This window comes from Plectropomus leopardus, chromosome 2 (genome assembly GCF_008729295.1).
Source record: "Plectropomus leopardus isolate mb chromosome 2, YSFRI_Pleo_2.0, whole genome shotgun sequence".
Classification (NCBI taxonomy): Eukaryota; Metazoa; Chordata; class Actinopteri; order Perciformes; family Serranidae; genus Plectropomus; species Plectropomus leopardus.
The window spans coordinates 24205410-24226604 of record NC_056464.1 but is presented as its reverse complement, the minus strand read 5'-3'; the positions used below and the strand labels follow the sequence as shown (position 1 = coordinate 24226604).

General features: G+C 40.0%; 1 protein-coding gene across 2 annotated transcripts; it reads right to left on the bottom strand.

Annotated features, from left to right (window-relative positions):
- Positions 1-36: 36 nt before the first annotated feature.
- Positions 37-21156, bottom strand: mars1 (methionyl-tRNA synthetase 1). 2 transcript variants are annotated; one of them, XM_042506063.1, is made up of 22 exons: positions 20909-21156; positions 18092-18182; positions 17271-17349; positions 16797-16928; positions 15170-15245; positions 14735-14919; positions 13230-13339; positions 12371-12487; positions 11795-11998; positions 9506-9707; positions 9296-9370; positions 8855-9025; positions 8262-8357; positions 7212-7329; positions 6794-7007; positions 5233-5364; positions 4446-4550; positions 2762-2957; positions 2054-2125; positions 1733-1759; positions 1260-1427; positions 37-643 (listed from the first exon to the last, which is right to left on the bottom strand). In XM_042506063.1, exons 1-22 carry the CDS (start codon positions 21009-21011, stop codon positions 494-496), a joined length of 2823 nt encoding a protein of 940 aa, XP_042361997.1. In that variant the 5' UTR covers positions 21012-21156; the 3' UTR covers positions 37-493. The 2 variants fall into 2 exon arrangements, with proteins under 2 accessions (XP_042361997.1, XP_042362004.1); XM_042506070.1 differs by lacking the exon at positions 1733-1759.
- Positions 21157-21195: the final 39 nt, after the last annotated feature.

The window sequence follows — 21195 nt, the reverse complement described above, 5'->3', positions numbered from 1 at the left end:
TAATTGAGAAAGGGGAGAGTAAAGACAATATTCAGCTGAACTTAATCAATTTATTTTCTGGATCCAAAAAGGGTATTTGTAGCAAATGAAGGGAAAAAAACAATTTTCCAGAGGATATAAAAAAACATCTTTAAATGCGCAACACACCTTCCAACGCTAATATCGTATGCTGACTTTATCACAGGGAGAGTATAAAATCAGTTTCTTTTGGTGTAGGGATTTGGAAAAATCCCTTCATTCTGTAGCTGTATTCATTTGACTCTCTCTTTGTGTGTTTTCATTTCCCCGTCGGCCTATCCAGCATTTCATTAGTCCTCAGTGCCAATACCACATTGTCTTAGATCCTGTCACGGCTTTGCCTTAAGCTAATACCCTCATCTCTCTCTTAGTGTACATCTTGTTCCCATTCTCCACAATCATACCTCAAACCATTTTACTCCTCTCTTCCTCTCACTAACCTCCATCACTTTGCTTTCATTTTTCTTCTCCTGCCTCACTTCTTCTTGCCCTTCTGGGGCGCAGGCTCAGGGCTCTTCCCCTCAGCCAGAGCCAGCTGCTTCTTCAGGTCCAACAGTATGGCCACCTCTGCGGTGATCACGGCCTTCTCCGCCTTCTGGGCTTTGAGCGCTCGTACCTTTTCGCCCTGTGAGAGATTAAATGGCAGGGTTTAATCGATTGCTCGCACCTGGATTTGTTGTTGATTTAACACATCTGTGAATAAACAGAGATTGGTAGCTTCTTTGTCAAATAGTAAACACTTAACAGAGGCGGCAATTTGTGGGTTTGTAATTATATGCGTCTGTCTGGGTTTGAAAATGTTGAAAATTTTACATTTTCTGCCGCATTTATAGTTAAAAGTGTTCCATAAATGAAAAAATCACAGATTTAGAAATAAAATAAATGTGATTGATTGACGACAAAGTCAAACATTACCAGATATTTTTTCCAAATAATGAAACTGATTTAACGTAGCTTTTAAAATTAGCCGCTGTTTATTTCAGCGGCCAGTGGTCGGTTGTGTGCGTGATTCGATTTTTGGAGGGAACGCTTTCGTTCCTTATGGATGCTGACATCTGTTTGGTTATTCCATTTATAAAAAGATTATTTTAAAGACAAAACAATACAATTAAAATAAGACAAAATGTACCTTATAGTGCTGTTCTAATGACAGACTCTTGGTTTTAAAATGTCTAAAAATGGGAGAATTTGGTTTACAGTTGATGGCTCCACAGTGTGCTGCTTCCAGCCAGCACTCTCACCTGCTCAGCCACTGCCTGTGTGAGCTGCTTGGCTTTTTCTGGGTCCACTCCGTTCACCGTCGCCACCTCAGCAGCAGCGGCAGCAGCAGCAGCTGCGGCGGCAGCAGCAGCAGCAGCAGTAGCTGGCACAGCGGCTGGCTGAGCGCTGCCAGCCCTCTGAGCTGTCGTCTGAGGGTGGAAACAGACAGACGAAGACGTTTGAATTTGAGCCGTTTTGATGGTTATTATTCCTGGAGCTGACTTTACTTCATTTTCAGACAATAACACTCATCACTCAAAATGTCGACCGGATTTTATGAGTCATGAAGTGTGAATGGACGGCGAATCACACTGGACACACAGGGATGAGTTAAAATTCAAAATCCGAGGGACGTTAGATGAGCCGCTAGTGTTAGTGAAGGCATGCGGTAATCAATATTGACACAGCAGAACCAGTGTGGACGGAGTCTTCACAAACAAACACCGCCTGATACCTTTTTTTTAGGTGGTTCATCTTCAGGCTGCAGGCAGGCGGTTGAGGAGAAGGTTTAGAGAGGGATTATTTTTATCTATATGATGGATGCGTAATACATCATTTAAAAACATTTATAGTGTGTGTGCTCTGCATCATGTTTCAAAAGACAGAAACTGCAATTAGAAACTCTTATTTGGGGCGACAGTTTGACGGACGCCCGTGAACAGCAACTCATTATCAATTCTTTCTTTTTTCATTATTCATAAATAGTCAACCTATATTACCACAAGACCTGACTGAATTTATACACAGACCATTAGGCAGCATAAACATCAAGTACCTGCTGTCCACCAAATCGCTTCTTCAAAGCCTCAATCTGGTCCGACTCCAGTTTCTGGAACAACGGACTGACCTGGAAGGAAAAGGGGTTGTACAGGGGAACAAAAAAAAAGGTAGAAATTAAAAAAAAAACATAAGCACGAATATTTAAAAAAGTTTGAAATTGTGGATCCGGCCCAAGGCCAGTGTAGCTGGAAAATGTATCCTGCAGGCTCTGCGCTCATCTCTGAACAAAGAGGATTATGCAAGTGAGGAGATAACCATGTTTGAGAAATCTGAGTTTCGATCATGATCACTCTTCAATACAGCGTTTGTCAGAGAAGCTGCGTGAGTGTACGGTGCGTTAGTGTGACATTAGAACGGTGTCGTCCGCTGCTCCTCGTCTGGAGACCTCAGTCACGAATCACAACAGCCTTAGAGATGGAGTGCAGCGTTGGCAGGCTGCTGCGGACACGGGTCACCACAATTAAGCCTGAAGGGACAAGTGGCCTGAGAGGAAGTTGCTGTTCAGGGCTGAGGCCTCCAAACACCGTCTAGGCTATTATTCTCAAGAGTGTGTATGTGTGTTCACACGACTACAATGTCCTCCAGAGACCCGAAATATTGACACACTGTTGCATCCTCATTGTATCACCCAGCGTCAACATACGGGAGGTTCCACAGGTTTGTGTGCGAGAGCGGCGTGTGTGCTTTCTCAGGTTATACTCACAGTGCCGATGCGGTGGCCGGCACTCAGGGAACATACAAAGGTGCCCGTGCCTTGCAACATGGTATTGACGCAAGACTGAGGGGCGTTGAGTTGATCCCTGATGGTTTGGCTGACCGTTGGCATGTATGGCAGCAGCATCACTGACAGCAGGCAGGCGATATTCACAGACACGCCGGTCACTGTGCCCGCGCGCTGCCTGGAGAAGAGAGACGGAGATCAGTCAGCCAGTTAGACAGATCGTGAATTGAAAATTTGATAAGACGGACAGAAATTGCATGTTCACTGCTGCTCCTCTAGTTGCCGTTCATACAAATATTTCTTTCCTCTAAGACTTGATTTTATGATTGCAATCTATGCAAAATCAAATTATGTTTTCCGTTGCTTAGATACATGAATGTGGATGAAGTGCTCCTTTTAATGTGAAAGGTGAATTTACTCAGGGTTCTGACACATTTTCACAGACCAAATTTCAAATCTTTTCCATGACTTTAAGGACCCACTATACATGTGTGCATATATATATATTTTTATTTTTTTCTTAAAGATGGATTTTTTGGGTGTTTTTTGCCTTTAGATAGTGTAGCTAAAGACGGACAAGAAAGGTACGAGAGAGAGGGAGGTGACATGCAGCAAAGTGTCACTGAGTGGAATCAAATCCCGGACTCATATCAGGGTTCCTGCAGCTTAAGACGTTTAAAGACTTTTTAATGGCACTCACACTGAAGTTTAAGACCAAATTTCTAATAACCATAATTACTGGAATGTTTTATGTTGCCCAAAAGTTCATAAAATACGTTTATCTACATCAATATGATGAAAAAACCCCAATCCTTTTTAGGGTGGAAAACATGGAGGACATTATTATATTATCATAAACATATCGATGTGGTTTACCAACAGAAGCAGGAAATTTCTGGCATTTCTGGCTGGTTTTCTTGGTGATTTTGTGTTTCTCACTCTGGATGTGAGATTCCACACCTTGAGTGTCAAGTTTAAGGAGAGGAATTTATTCAATTATTTAGCAAACAATAGATGTTGCCAATTATTTTGAGATATTGCAATGCAACGTCAGAAAGAAAGATTCATAAAATCCTACTTCCCATGTCTGAGCATTTTTTAGACGTTTGAAGGAATAATTTAAGTAATTTTTATACCAGTTGAGGCCTAATTTTTAGATTCAAGAATTCAATGCCTTTTAAGGCATTTAAAGGATCTGCAGGAACCCTGCTATATGGGGCACACACTCGACCAGTCGAGTTGGAGATCACACCAGAACACATCATGAAACTGAATTACTATTTACAGCATACAGTATGATCAGAACTGTATGGTATACTTTAAAATCCAAAAGTGAAATACTGAATGAAAGCTACCTAAAGATGAAACTACCATCATCCTTTTCCAGCCTCTAACAGTTATGTTCGTTATAAGACGTGGAAGGTTATCCACAGAAGATTACTGTAGCAATTAATTTCATCACACACAACAAAATTCCACGACTTTATCAAAACTTTCAATGGCTTTTACTAATTCTATGACTTTTCCAGACCTGGAAAATCAGATCGTGAGATTCCATGACTATTCCAGGTTTTCCATGACAGTGGGAACCCTTGACAGAGATCTTTTTACCTTGTAATAAAATTCAGAGGCACAGGTGATGTTAAACTGGTCAAGGCCATCTCACCTCTCTGTGTCTCCTCCTTTGATCTTCTTCCAGGGTTCATTGACCTGAATGTACTGGTTGCCATGGCGAGAGATGTTGAGGATGTGTCTCAGAGCATCGCGGATTCTGGTAAGAACAGTATATTGAATCGACTTCAGCAAAAGTCCAAATATGAGTTCATCTAAAAGTTAGTGTTGAGATACATCTTAAAATGATACAACATCAATCTAACAGCAGGGATGTAAACTACACCAAAAAATGACAATGTAAAATACAAGTTTTAAACATTTTAAAATACTGAATAAATCTAATTAAGATAAGCACTTCTTAGAAGTTAATTTAATAAAATTTGCACTCAACTAGACAAACAAATAACCTTTACCTCCCATGTGTCTAAAGAACAGTACAAGTTGAAATACCATGAAGCTCAATTATGGAACATGAACTTGATTTCATGTCTTTGTCCGAATACAAAAAAACTTAAAGGCTGCTCTGTTTCTGCACTGTGCTGATTTATTTGTTGTTTCTTCATTTCTTTTCATTAGTGATGGCTTGGTGGAAGATATGTCTTTATACTGATATTTTACTTTGCATCATGTTGGAATTTTAAATCGATGTACATTTTATTCTCTACTTTGGATGAAGTCTTTAAAAAAATCCCACTGTGGGTTTCTGCCTCGCCTGCACACATTAACTGTTTTAATTCCTTTTTTTTCTGTTTTTTCAAAAAAACATCTACATGTGCGAACAAACTTAAACTTCCATTAGTATCTCGACATTTAGCTTTTGACAGGCATGTGAGTCTTACTTGACTTTGTCCATGAGCTGGATGTACTGCTGCAGCTCCCAGCCCACCAGAGCCAGGAGCTTCTTATCTTCCTGCTGTAGCTCCATCGCAGGCACACAGCCCTCAAAGAACTTGGTGACAAACATGCCAGCTCTAGAGAGGAGAAGGAGAGGAGGGGGGGGTTAACAGGACAGATGAAAAAAAAAAGGGGGGGGGGGGGGTCAGGGAAAAATGTGGGAACAGAGAGAGAGAGGCGGCGAGAAAAAAAAAGGGAAAGACAGCAAAACGAGCGAAGGGCATGTTACTTGACTTGCTAATTGTTTATAAATTATAGATTTTGTTGCCAGATGTAATACAGTGCTCTGCTCGTGTAAACTAACACAACAGCGTGCTGCATTGAGCCTCATCACAGCTCCTTCATCACCTCTACATTGTAGCCGCGTCTGCAGCCAGACGTTTTTAAAATGAGTTTTATGTGTACATCGGGAAGATGTTGGTAGTGTTTTTGTCACGTCTGATGCAACAGACTGTTCTATATTTTACGCATCTCCCAGCCTTTTGAGGAAGGTCTGCCAGACCACTGTCACGTTTACGATGAACGGTGATTTTGATGTGTGAGTGTGAACTTTGTGTGACCTGCATTCTTAATTTGTTTGAGTCTGTTAATTAGTGAAACTGCCGAGCCCTTGAGGTTTTTTCATCCCGGGAAAATAAAGAATATTCTGACGGTTAGAATAACTGAATCTTACTGATCAATAAAGTCATCTTTCCTGCTGGTGAATATTAAATAACTATTTACCCGTTTTGGTTTGTCAAACTGACTATTAGTGAAGTTGTTGACAGTCAAAGGCGATTAGCTGGAACACCACAGCCCTGAATCGTTTATGAGTCTGAAAAAGCGAGCCAAAGATGGACACACTGTTGCTAATGATGCAGTGATTTACTGACTGGATCCAGGCAAGGACAGAATTTCTTTTCTCATGCAGAATACTCTCTACCTCCAACACCTTAGGCTGGATGCAATCTACAAGATATTTTTGAACCAATTAGGCATCAACGTTGCTGCCCGAGACCAATTTTGAAGATCAAGGTACTTTGAAAAAAAAGCTGCAGAGAAAAATCTTTGATGTGGGATTTAACCCTGATCTTTTAAAAATCATTTGAGGCAATGTAATTGGGGCTAAATTACGCCATCCCAAACAAATTTAGAAAACTAGGGTGAGCCTCTTGTAATAGTTCTAACAGAGTTTTTTTTTTCAATGAGTACAACAATTTAAAAAGTTAGTTGTTAATTGGACTGGATGACAGTTTTGCTGCATATTTACTTTTTGAGTGAAACTTATTATGTACAAAGTGTGAGCAACTTGAGGTGGATTGCCCCATTTTTTATTTCACTAGTTACTGATCTAAAATTATAAGAACAATTAAAAAAAAAAAAGAAACTGTAACAAAGAATATATCACAAAATCAGCTAGCTGGAAAAAAGTAGCAGAGAGTGCTGCAGGTTACCTTGTTAAAGTCACTGGAAAAAGCTGAATTCTGATGGGAATCCTACTATGATGTACATGTGACTGTTACCAACCTGTTGATGAAGTTGCCCAAATTGTTGAGCAGCTCAGAGTTGTTCTTCAGAGCCATGTCAGCCCAGGAGAAGGCTGAGTCCTGTCCCTCTGGACGCACATACAGGAGGTAGAACCGCCACACGTCGGACGGGATGCCTGTGTCCTTGGCCATGTCTCCAAACACACCCACACCACGGCTCTTGGAGAACTTAGTGTCCTCGTAATTTAGATACTCTGTGGGGAAATTACAGCATAAATTACTGTCACAGCTGAATCTCAGTGTCCAGTGTGAATGTGATCATTCATGACGTCTGTGTTGCATAACTTCCAAACACTGTGAATCCCATTTAAAGATCTGCTGTGAATCCCAGTTAGTCTAAGTACGTCACATATAAATAATAAAAGTGGTGAAATCAGTCAATCGGAATTAGTGCCTACCAGTGGCTATGAGGTGGTTGACCAGCGTGTAGTTGTCCTGAGCTCCCAGCAGGGAGCAGGGAAACACCACACTGTGGAACGGCACATTGTCTTTGGCCATGAAGTTGTACAGCTCCACCTGGTGGCAGAGACACAACACTGCACCGTGAGGATGACATCATATTAGATCATCATGAGATCATCCTGTTCAAAGAGGACTTATCAGCTCTCCCCAACCCCCATCTCTGCCTCTCTCTGCAAACACAGGCCATCACACACACATAAGAGAAGCTCAATCCTGCAGTTTCAGATGGAGAGAGATGAGATGAGTCAGTGAGAGTGAGGAAGATAGGTTGGATTTGTTTTTATCTACAGTTTTATTTATTTTTGTTATTAACTTCCAGTTAAAGTGGAAATAAACAAGTCTTTTGCTTTAGCTTATCATTATGAGGTACATTTTTATTGCTCTATATCATTGTCTATAATTATGTCACCATCAGGGTTTAGATTGGTTCCCGTTAAGCCTTGATTTCAGAATAAGGAATCAAGAATGTGTGCATATCATTGATGGTATAAAATAATGGATGTAGCGACTGCGACATCACTCATTGGCTACACACAAAATGTCAAGTACCTCACCTTTCCTATGTAAAGCCGATGACAGCATCGTGAATTAGAAAAATCTAACAAGACGTATGGTGGACTGATTATGCTGAGACTTTGATCTCAGAGGGGAGGAACCTGGAAGTTAATAGCAACCCCAAACTACAAAGAGCTGTATTTCCTTCCACACAGTACACTGTCTGTACATTGTAGCTGTGGGCACAAAACCGATTGTGCATTTAATTCATAATCAGGCAATGTCTGTTTCACATTAGGGTTATATGGAGCTAGGAATTACACTGTGTTTTAATGCAGAATGCAAAAGACCAGATGGGGCAATGACAAAAGCAATCAGAGCCATTCTGTGTTGTAAAGAGGACAAAATCTGTGCCAAGCTTGTGCATCAGTGTTCTGCTTGCCTCATAACATCTGACGCGTGTGTTGAGGGGAGGAGACGAGGTGGGTTACCTGATGTGGATTCTTCCACCACTTTTCCCATTTGTCAGTGTAGTTGGCTGTAATGGACAGATAACCAATCGGGGCATCAAACCACACGTAGAACACCTGCAGAGGCAGAAAGAGAGAGACGTCCACAAATCAATTCTGGATCACATGAATCGAGCTAAAAAGGACACAAAGATTAGGAGGATGAAAAATCCTCAAGATGTACAACTTGACTTCTGTCTCTTATATATTATTTGGAGAAAGATTTAGTGGAGCGTATAAAAGTGGTCAGAGTTTCAACATGTTTTGACATGCCAGACCCACAGAATCTCCCAGTGTGCTATTAGGGAGCACTGCAGTATCATCAGTCACTGCAGAATCTGCAAACAGCTAATGAAGTGCATAGTCATTTTCAATGTTTAATTAGGAACCTGACCTTAGATATTAAGTGCTTGCATTCATTATCTTCTCAGCAGGCAATTTAGCTGAGTCTTATTATGCTTTAATAAAAAAAAGTGGTGTGTGCATCTTTTCTATTGTGATAAAATGAAAACAAACAAAAAAGCAGGATTTGTAATGTGAAAAATGTGTTTTTGCTCCTGGTGACAATAGCAGACCTTCTCTTTAAAGTCAGGATGAGGTACTGGTGTTCCCCATCGCAGGTCCCTGGTGATGCAGCGAGGTTTGAGTCCATCTCTGACCCAGGAGCGAGTGATCTGTTTGGCGTTTGCTGTCCAGTCTCCTGAGCCGGTTGACTTCTCCAGCCATTTCTCCAACTGAGGCTCTAGCTGCATGAGGGAAAGAATGAAAGGGCTGACAAAAACACCAAACGTCTTAACTCCAAACCACAGCTCCAGAAAGACTAAAGCCGTTTATATAATAAAATTACCACAGGGATAACTGCCTTTCACAAGCTGTCTGACTTTGAATTCTTCTTTACACTTGGAGTTTTTTTTACTTTCTTTACAGGCTAACTCTGATCTCTGCAAGCAGAAAAGCACAATCTAAACTGTAGAATGAAAAACTCAGGCCATTACAATACAGTGTGAAAAGCATACCTTTGGCAGGTCCAGGAAAAGATGCTTGGAGGAGCGGACGACTGGAGTCTGCCTGCAGACCTTACACTGGGGTTCCTGGAGCAGACAGCCATCAGCAATGATAAAACAGAAATAATAGGGCTACTGCCATCATTCTCTTTCTAATGATCAATTAATGGCAATAATTCGCACTGATTTATCTAAATCATCAGCATGCTCCTTCCAGCTCACCCTGAGCTCCACAGCGTTGATTAGACGCCCACACTTGTCACACTGGTCACCACGAGCTTCTGGGTATCTGCAGTGGGGACAGGTCCCTTCTACAAAGCGGTCGGCGAGGAAGCGCTGGCATTGTTCACAACGCAGTTGCTCCACCGTGTCTTCCATGAGGAAACCATGCTTGTGGATTCTCCAGAAAATATCCTGGGCGATTCTGAAAGGACAACAGAGGACAACGCTAGTCTATAAACACCTCAGGGAATGTGTCTGGGACGCATGAAGAACATGTTTCGTTTTTTGATGCGAGTTTAAGTTACACTGACAAATGTGTAATGTGGATATACGCATGCAGGGGGCTCCAACCTTTTGGATTAGTTTACCTGAGGAACTTAGACTTGAGAATTCACTGCCCTCTTTTAAATTGTCTCTCAGGACTCACTTCTATGTGTCCTTGTATGTGAAGCATTTTGTATATTATTTTTATTATTATTAGTATTATTATTAGTATTATAAATAAACCCTGTTTTTGTTTTCTGAATCAGACTGATCATGCTCTTCTCTGTTGGCTGGAAAATTATGTAAACTTTATAGATCAATATGGAAAATAGAGCAATATACTGAAAAAAGAAGATGAAGAAAAGAGTTGGTGTTATTGGTTTGGTAAAATAAAACATGGAGCATAAAAAACAAAGCTGTTGGTAATCTTTGGTGTTGGATTTGTGAATCTAAAATGTAAGACCTAACATCCAAAGCACTTTTCATGCATCAAGTCAAAAGTCTTTAAACCTTGGGCCTTTTTCTTTTTTCAAAGAACATGGTTGTGGTGCATGGTGTCTGATGCCTTTTATGTTTTACTTATCAAAGCAAAAGCCACAAAACAAGAGTTTTTATCTTTGCTATCCTTTTTATGTACAAGCACTAAAAAGAAACTCTGTTTTGTATCCCATTTTTACATGTAACTAAGTAAACCCACCAAAACCCAGACTTTCCACGTCTTATTTAAACACTGATACAAACAAAGAAAAATCTGACACTTTGCCAATACACACACTGACAAGAAATCACACCCCCTGCTTTGTTTTCATTATTTCAATAATACCTTAGAGCATCAATCCATAACTTTGGAGCAATTAATTTCACCTCCAGGCTTTCATTAGCTCATCAATATTATAAAATAGATAACTTTACTGCAGAGTGCCCAATTTATTTTTCCTCGATCAACTCTGCCAATGCTAGTCCTTTCTGCTGACTTTTTAAAAAGTGTGAAAAGAGTTACTGTTTATTGCATAAATACATAACTGTAATACAGTGAAGTGGAGCTTCACCTGACTGTTTGAATCTACTTTCACACACAGCTTTTATCTTCATAAACGTTCAGCTTAATTAATGTGAGTTTTCCAGTATTTGACTAACTCATAGGTAACAGGTGTCACCTATATAATACCATTTAGTGAAAATGCATGTGTTTGGGAAGCAATGAGCATATGACTGTAGAAATGAGACTTGGATCATTTTGCCTGATTTATGTGAGAATTTTTAAACGGCTGTTTTGGTACAGTTTTGCTGTTGTGAAATGCATGAATGTTATGAAATGAAATCCGATTCATCAGGAACTCTCTCCTTTTTTGGATTATTTGCTCACCATGGAGGCATGCAAGAAAATCAAAGTTTTCTTTACAAATTCAACATAACATTAGGTGAGTAACTGATATACAAATGGTTATTTTGTGGGTAAAGTATTCCTTCATTTAAAGTATCTGGAACAACAGTTCTCACATGTCACACTTGTCACCCAGAAGTTAGTCAAAAACTGGTGTAACACGTTAACTGAGGCATTTTGTGGGTAAAATATTCCTTTAACTGACAAATGAAAACATTTTGAAGAAAATGTCTGTTTTTATTTGATACATTTCAGAAATGTAAGCAATAACCTAAACTCTACAATCATGCTCAATAATCTCTGAGATTAAGTCGGGTGGAATTTATGCTTTAGAGGGCGAGACATCCACAACAGTTTCTACTGCAAGATTATAGCAATCCTATGTTACGTAATTGTATGGAAACGTCATGTGTTTGCCCTTTCATACCAAAGCCAAGCAGCATCAGAGTCATATACACCAGGACCAGCGCTGTGCAGCAAGCTCTGGATTAATATTGTAGACCTCTCTTCTTATCTCTGCATCTTTGTCATTTACATTTGATAATGATGACAGAAAAGCCCCGTCTTTAATTTCTCTCATAATCACAGATTACAATTCTACAAACAGGCCGACTAAAGCATTCTTCCCTGCTTTTACTCACTCCGTCTGCTTCTCGGTTGTGGTGCGGCCAAAAAAGTCGAAGTCGATCTGGAACCACTTGTAGATGCTGGAGTGGATGGCATGGTACTTGTCGCAGATCTGCTGTGGTGTCAGACCTTCCTCTCTGGCCTTGTTCTCTGTTGCCGTGCCGTACTCGTCTGTGCCACATATAAACAGCACGTTCCAGCCTCGCATACGGCCGTACCTTAAAGGAGAAGAAGCATGGACCCAGTACAGTATGACAAAAGATGGATGGCAGAGCAGAAAAGAAGAAAAATTAAGAAGAAAAAGAAAATATGAGGAGAAAAAGAGAGATTATGATAAGGAGTCACAGAGTGAATAACAGTAAGGGTAAGAGAAAAGAAAGAGCAGAGAATAAGAGAATGGAGAGCCAGCAGTTGGGGACAAATATGATGGACAAGTTAGACTGTAATGCTGAGAAGACCTGCACATTACATGATGTAAATGTTTTCAAAAATGTGTTTGGAACAGAAGTCATTATTTTGTTCATGATTATCAGGCATTTGTTGGCCCCCGTGTAGAGAGGAAAAAAGGATTTACAGGATTAAATTCCCACCTGCAGAAGACATCTGTACTGAGGACGCAGCCAATGATGTTGCCCAGATGGGGGACGTTGTTGACATAAGGCAAGGCACTGGTTACAAGGAGGTTTCGCTTGCCCTCCTGTGGCAAACTGAAAGGAAACAAACAGATCAGTGGTTTAGTTTTCCCATCTCTTAACTCCTCCAGAGTTACATGCACTTCCTCAGGGTTACATTTCTACACGGTGCAGCTCAGCTCGATGTACTCTTCTGCTGCTGGATGATCACCTGACAAATTCACTTTTCGGGAGTTTAGAAAATCTATTGCTGGATAACATTTTAGTTTGTGAGACTGTAAATATTAAGTATTCTGATATAAATATGAATTGTGATCTAAAGAATCTTGATATATTGTTCTTATCAACTGAGATATGTTTGATGTTTTGTAATGTGGCCTCTGCATCACTGTTTTCTTTCTCTGTGTCCTTTTTTAAAATGTTTTTTCTAGGTATTTTATAGAATTGTTGATTGTAAAATGCTTTACCACCCTGAGTGCTTAACCACACTTGTCACCATAGAGATAAACATTTTGACCTGACAATCCAAGTAAGATCAAAACATTGTCTTCATTAAACTTGTGTGGCATGAAGTGTGCAGGCCTTACTTTTCTCCTCATGTATGCTGTTTTTTGATAATTTTGCACCTACGTGATGTGCGTATAATGACTCTCTCAGTTTGTGAGACTGTCCAAACAAGAAGATAATCCACAAATGTGATCCCCATAACATCCCTACACCATCCTAAAGTGCAACATACACTGTGCACACCCACTGCAAGTCACTCTGAGAGCATCTGCTATCGTCTGGAATGAAAAACAGCATTTTAATTACTTACATGGGGTGCTGTCTGTCTGCAGCCGATGGGCAGGTGTTCAAACCTTTACTCCAGGTGAGATAAGCTGCCTCCATCTCCTCCTCTGAAACCACACGATCACTTTCCTCATCCTAAACAGACATTGAGATAAAGGGAAACATTCACTGGAAAGTAAACCAAAACGACCTTGTAAGGTTAGTAATCTCCACAAGTAGATATTTGCATTTTTAATCCTGCTGTTTCATTAACTATAATTCATTAAATCTAGATGGTAATTTGAGGTTATCAGACCAATAAATTATGTCCAATCTTTGAAATATCGACCAACAAACCCAAAAGATTATTGTGGCTGAAAATAGTGAAATTATTAAATGACCTGTTTTGTTATTAATTCGTGATTAACTGGCTTTTGGGACTCACAAACACTAAACTCCAAAGTTATCTCAATTTCTTCCTCAGCTGAGCTGTAACATTAGCAAGCTCAGTGGTGCTAAGTGAGCTAGCAGCTGATGCACGTTTCCTTTGAGCACCACAAGCCGAGTGCAATCTAGTTCCATTATATTGGAGAGAGGCAGACATCTCTACGGTCCATATCTCCAACACTCACACCAAAACAATCTACACTGATAAACAGCAACACAGGTCATTTGGATTCGGGATAAACTATCACTTTACCACCTCTTTCAATAACTGCTATGCTATCTAACTGAATGAAGTTGCTCAAGTGCACAAGTCTGTGATGAAACAAATAATCAAACTGTATGAATAATACTGTAAGATTCTTGATTCTAGGCGTTAAGTATTTTCCTCTCTAGGAGCGATCCTTATAAAGAACAGTCCTTTAACTAAACTACCAAATCAAAATCACAACACAAAAATACATTCAACTCTTCAGTGTTCTGTTTTTTTTTTTTTTTTTTTAGAATTGTATCACAGATTCCCACTTGACCTATTGACCTCTAACCCAAAGCCCGAAGCTAAAGCGTTTATCATTCTGAGATATAGACATGCTGCAACGTCCACTGATAGGCAGCCATAACTGCTGCTGCTATAATTTGATTGACACCTGTTCAAATCCTCTCATGCTTTCACGAGAACAGAGGATAAAGAAATAGTGATGTAACCTCTACATGCTGCATGTTCTATATCCTAACACGGGTGTTAATAATAGCTTTCATAGAGCCAGGTTAACGCTCACAGGCAGAGAGCCCCGCTTAGTTTAAGTGAGGTGAATTCAAGCTTGACAACCCTTTGAGTGCTGTAACTTTCTTCCTTAAAGCTGCGGTGAAGTAGAGACAAAATGTGGGAAAGGAAGCGTGTGACAGTACATGTGTCTTGTAAGGCGTTGTTTGTGTTCGAGCATCTATGGCCTGATGAAAAAGACATTTTCTTGGAAACCTCACAGAGCGTACATGTTCCCTGAGGCAAAGGCACAAGTGTAGTTAGACACCGAAGTACCTCTGAATGCTTTTTGTTCTGTATGAATGCTTAAAGTCTAATAGTTATCCTGCTGATGTGGCTGATACCTCAGCAGGGTTGCTGTTGCATGGCTGAGTGTCTCTGCACTGGCTGCTCTGAGGGGCAGGCTGCCTCTGCATGTAGCTCTTCATGCCCTGCAGGCCTTTCCCCTGCAGCACTTTCTGAGCAGCAGACTGGCAACTGTGCATAGCAGCCCCACGGTCAAACCAAGCCTTCACAGAAGTGCGTTCACCTGTAAGATGAAAAAAGAGTCAGGGAAATGGAAAAGGAGAGAAAAAAAGGGGGGGAGAAAAGAAAAGTGAATGGTTGCAGTAAGGACTGATAAAACACAGAGAACAAAATAATAGGAATGAGGACATTGAAAAAAAAGAGAGGGAAAGTGATGGAAAAAATAAAATAAAATAGATAGATATAGTAGGGAAGAAGCTGAGGCATTTGTGCATGACCAATAACAAAAAATGTAAACGTTTATTTGTACTTACCCAGGGCAAGTGAGGAGTCAGATAAAACGGGGTACAGCGCAGCCCATAAAACAACATCAGCAACTGAGACGGCTTCCTGAAACACAGAACAGCTTAATGGTAAAGTTTGACACTGTTTTTCCACGTTTCTATTACTAAGTGACTAATGGGAGCAACGACTTTTGGAATTGGCCCAGTATTGAGCAAGTCTGCTGCGAAACTGGCTGCAATGTAAGCACCTGTGGCCTGTTCGCACCCTCGATGTAGGTCCATTAAAAGTAATTGTTTTTGCCACTTCAGGCTCAGACTGTTATTTCAAGTGTCCAATAATGTATGGAAATGATCCTTCTGGAGATAAACCTTTTTGTTTAACCAGAAACGAACCTAAAATCACTATCGACAATCGCACCACACTGCGTTTAAATGAAGAATAATTTTATCATCGTAAAAGAAACTTTTTTCAAAGTCAACAGACACAATAAAACACACAGAAACCATCTTAGATTTGTATTTTTCATTGGTCCAACAATCAGCGACCACTTAAATGTGAATATGTAAGGGCCATATACTCACTAAAATTTCTCTTTATTTAAATGGAGTCTGGTGGCTTTGGCAATTGCAATTTTGGTACCGTTTCTGGTTAAAGAAAAAGGATCTTATTCTTTAAAAAAAACATCCATCTCTGTACAACAGTTATAATAATAATCTGAGCCTGTCTGTGGCAAAAACAAGAACTTTTAGAGGACATGCATTTTGTTGCTGCCAGCTGCAGAGCTCTCGCCAAATGCTGGACCAATTTCAAAGACTGTCGTTCCAATTAGTCACTTAGACACAAAAACACCGATAAAAAGGGTTGGAAAATACCAAACTTACACTTTAATGAACATAATTTCTTGATGTAATTTACACATCGTTGCCGAACTTGCCATGTCCTTTCATGTCACTCCATTAAAAACCCAAATGTTTGTTGTTTTGAAAGCCTAGGGATCAGTCCGAACCCTTGTGACGTTCTACATACAAAGCAACCATGAGAAAGTCTACTTTCAGCATGAACGTTTTGTGTACTTGTATCTCACTAAACATGGACTGCATGTACTGCTGTGACTGCCTCACTGTATGTGTTCACCACAGTTTTTCTTGAGCTTTACACAGGCTTCCTCCAAGCCATGCCAATCACCAAGAGACTTAACAAAACAGATTTCTGTACACATGAAATGTATGACAGACGCACATGACTGGTTGCCACAGGGGCTGCAAATACCACAGAGAACTGATCCCCCCACCCCCAACCCACCCACACTCAGGCACATCTGCAACATAAGGGAGCTCCTCCCCAGATAAATCTTTTTAACTTAAAAATGCAGCACCAGCTCAGCATCAGCCGCTGAAAAAAAACTACAAGAAGAAAAAGAAATGTTGCCGCAGGAGCCTGATGTGGCACAGAGGAGACGCTCAGTTTAGCTCGGCTGAGCTTCCACAGAGGCATCGTGAACTTTTGACTTGATCATATAATATATAGCCTGAAAAAGCCTTGTTTGAGTGAGTATGTTTGTCCTTATCTGCTGTCACTCTCATGCTATACATAGAAACTAATGGGCATGGAAAAAAGGGAAGTGGAGTAGATGAAAAGGAGATGTTGATGCTGTACCCCCGTTATATATGGCGTGTTCCCCTTGCTCAAGCTTTGCTCCAAGTAGTTTAGGGGCCCCTGGAGGACCTTGGACACCTCTGATCCTTTTCCCTGCAGCACTGCCATGTGAAGAGCCTGCAGCAGCGCAGGCTGCACAAATAAGACAGAACAGAGATTAATTACAATTGATTGAATGACATTAGATCAAGCCAAAGAAGCATGACCGAGGTTAAACAATTCATTTTCTTTAACCCTGCAGAGCATGCTGATAGATTTCTTCAGTGCATTGTTCTTTTGAGAGCATGAGCTTTAATCATTTAGCTGCATGGATTTACGTCCCCGTTGGCAACGCATTGATGAACAGTAAGAGGATTTTGCATAAGAGAATGTAGAAATGCGTGCACTGAAAATAGTTTGCATTTCAAAGAGGTTTAGTGTTTTGTACAACAGATTACCAGCGAACTGAAAGGTCTGTTTTTATGGAGAGCTTACCTGAAGATCTGTGGCCTCCCATTCAAGCCACTGACTGCAAAGCTCACTGGGTTCTTGTCCGCTCACCTCAAACAGGTATCTGAGAGGTTCAAAAGTGGAGATTAGAAGAAAGTCATGTCAAAGAGTTGCATCTTACTTTGTTTAAAAAGGAAAATACTCTCAGACACACCTTAAACATCAATATCTGCCACACCTTCGCCTTAAGGAGTTACAGTGCACCTGAACATTTTATTGCCACATCATCAGTGTTAAACTGGCAGACCACTGATATAGTTGCCAGCCACGGTTTTTAGATATGGTTCTCAGCCGTCAGCTGTGTTAAGGACTCTTAAATTGATGCACATGAGGTAAAGTTACATTTATCATGGAGATTTCATAAGTGTCATTAATGTAGGAAAAACACTACTTTGGCAAGATTTAAAGGATCAGTTCTCCCAAGAAATATTTTCTTATTAACCTCCAGTGGTATTATTATTATTATTATTATTATTAAACTATAATAATTTATCATAATGAAACCTGTGATTTACACCCCTTGTGGTATGTAGCGATGCAGTTAGTTTGGTTTTTTTTGCCCAGGTATTGAGATACCTTAATATATTCACAGCTTCAAAACCTGAGAAGTCCAAGCAAAAACATGACTAGATACTGACAGAGACAAGTAAATATATATTTTGACTTCTATTTTGTAGTTGAACAGACTCTTTAGGATTTGGGGTATCTTAAAAGTTATATAGAGGCAGCAATCAACAGCCTCAACATTCATGCCAACTTGGCATCAGCATTCATAAATGACCAGGCGGGGAGATTCGTCTACTGACCGGCAGATGGCATTGGAGCTGAAAAGGTGCAGTCCACTAGGCAGGAGCAGGGCTGGCAAGGCTGGACGGCTAAGGAAGGGCACCACTTTCTCTGTAGAAAAAAAAGAAGAAAGAAAAACATTAAACATTAAAGAAAATGCACACAACAGCAGAAGATATTGTTATGCAGATAAGCGTGTTTCTAGAGTAGTTGGACTAGATACTTCAACTGATGAAACATGTAGAGTCAAACTGTAAATTCTTGTTAGAGAGAGAGAGAGTATTCTATATCCATTAGATCTAATTTATTTCAACACTTCCTAGGCAGAGATCAAATTTAAATTCAATGCTGTATCTTCAAGGAGAACCAATAACACAAGACTCCTCAAACACGTCAAGGATAATCCTGCGATCAAGTCCTCAGCCTCAATACTTTACAAGTTAGGAGAATAATCTATGGAGAACACAAAGGTCATTTAGAAGGTCGAGGATTTGATCTTCTTAATCTGGAATTTCTCGCCACATGAGGGATTCTGGTAATACATTTTTATGACATCGTCGCTTTGACAAAAAATCAAATACAAATTGTTAAGATTCAATACAGCAGGAGTAACATTTACGTTTGTTTTAAATTACACTCACTCTAATAAATGTGCAATATATCAGATTTTATTATAATTAGGAACCAAAAAACAGATCATCGCAGTTCACAGTCTTGTGTTCAACAGATTTTGACCCAAATGCAGAATGACTTGCATGATACAACATGCTTCCACCCCCCTTATACTGTTTATATGCATCATGTATTTCTGAGTACAGTCCACTACATTCATACACAGCGGCTGCATGCCAGATGGTCCTGGTTATTCATCTCAGCGATCCAACTCCCACAGAGGTCTAGCTCACATCTGGGACTGAAGAGAGCGAAGCCTCTCTCACATGCCTGACAATCACAACATAAGCCCAGCGCTAGCGTTGTATTGCCATTTAATTAGAATCTAATTCCTTTACAGAGCAGCATCTCGACAAAACTCCACTCGACAATGAATCAGTCCAGTGGGAAATACGCCAAGTTTCAGTAGCGAGTATATCAAGCCAATGCTTCATCCATTTTCTGTGCCTGAACTATAGACTGTTTTAGTAATTGTTGAACTGAGCCTAAGGAGGACTACTTGCATTATTACAGACTCTCTCTGGAAAACATCTTTAACTGTTGGTCAGAGATTAGTCACATGATTGTAAATGGATCCCCATCCCAAAGAGGGTGAGTAATTGGTTTGAAATTAATATGAAGATCATTTTGCAGACTTTTGTCATTGACAATATATGTTCCAACGTGGCTTAGATGGCTAAATTATGAAGGCCGACTTAAATTTTGTTCATGTTGGCTTTTTCTTTTCTGCAAAGAAGACAGCCTCTTTTTATTGGTCGAACAACTTTTCAGGTCCTTCATTACTAACTTGGGTGTAGCATGGGCCAATGAAGGATTCATTAAATTTTGGAGCGTATTTTTGACCTCCGGTTTCATTCAGGATTCTCTGAACCTTGTTGCTATATGGCAAACCAGCACGCATCTCCATTGGTTCACCCAGAACGATTGTAATCATGGGTATCTTCAAGGTTGGATGTTGCGTAATGCACAAAAGAAGTAAGTGGTAGCAGAAAAATTGGGGATTACATAATTAATTATCAGCTTTTAATGAGACCACTGAACACTATGTTTTGTCTGATGGTTTCTAACTTGACTTCTCCATTTTTGCCTTCTCCATCCTCTTTCATTAGAAATGTTACATGCTCACTGATGTTGTCACAGTTTGCAAGAAATATATTATATATATTAATATATTATATTAATATATTTTTTTGGTTCCAGCTGTGAACCAACTTTTCTGATTCTAAACCAATTTATTTTTGGTCAAAATGCTCTAAATGGTTCAAAATTAGGTGCAGGAAGTTGAAAAGGGTAACAGTGCCGTCTAAAACATCTTTCACTATTCACTGTTTATGGAGCTATATCAGGGCTGCAACAATATTAGATTTTTATGGTGCAATAACAATCTCAGAAAATATTGCATGTTGTGGTATCATGATATCACAGAATAATTACTACAGAATAATTACTGTCAGTTAAAATTACTCTTAAAAGACTGAAAATAGACGGACTTTTTTAAGTTAAACAAACATTTTATTACTGTACTTGAAACTTTTTGAAAATAACTAAAATAATATATATGTATTTTTAATACTGTATTATATATACAACATTATATCTTGATAGTGATACATCATTGCAACCCTATTCCAGACTTAATAAATACCCTTTGGTATCACAAATTGGAGTTTAGCACTCTAGTTTGGAGGTTTGGGGGAGAGTTGCTCACGTTAACAAATATTATCTTACTGTTTTAGATGATGGAAATAACTTTGTGATTGTGTGTAGATCTCCTTTAACCAGGGACTGTTCCAGTCATGACAGGTTGCATACTGCACAGGTAAAAGCCCAACACCTGTATGCACTGCTTAACAAAGGCTATATGAGGCTGCACTGACAAACAGCACTAAAACAAGACAAACAAAGCAGTGATGTACAGTAGGCTGGGAGTTTTCTAGCTGCTTCTCAGATGTTGAAGTTGTCAATCAGTGAATGACAGTTGACAGTTAGCACTTGATCGGGACTGCAGCTAACGTTAGCCTGCTATTCAACAGTTAAAACCGTCAGTTACACCACAAACTCAACTTAAACTTGGCTAAACCACATAATAATTATAAGTTAGCAGTGATCAGCCGCAGGTACGCTTAGAGTTACGGTGTTATGTAAAGCTAGCCATGCTGTCTTACCTTCGTGGTTGACATACTGGACGTCACACTGAACTCCAGTCACTTCTAACGCTGCTAACACCTTCAGGCAGTGCGGGTTGCCTTCACTGACGAACAGCTTCATCTGGCCGTTGGTAACGTTACTCCGCTTTGATCGGGACCGATGACTGGCTTTGATGGTCGCAATAAATACTTTAACTTTAAAACAAGACACGTAGCTGCTGGCAGTAACTTTACCGGTAAGTGTGGTCCACACACGCTGATGCAAGAAGCGCTGGCCCTTTTACAAATGGCGGAGATGTAGTTTT

Bases quoted from the DNA above. Each gene is read 5' to 3' on its own strand.
- mars1 (XM_042506063.1), bottom strand. From the start codon at position 21,011: ATGAAGCTGTTCGTCAGTGAAGGCAACCCGCACTGCCTGAAGGTGTTA. The intron at 17,350-18,091 runs GTCAGTAGACGA...TGAACCTCTCAG, and splicing joins AGCTCCAATGCCATCTGCCG to ATACCTGTTTGAGGTGAGCG. The intron at 13,340-14,734 runs GTATCAGCCACA...ATGTCTGTTTAG, and splicing joins GCAACAGCAACCCTGCTGAG to GATGAGGAAAGTGATCGTGT.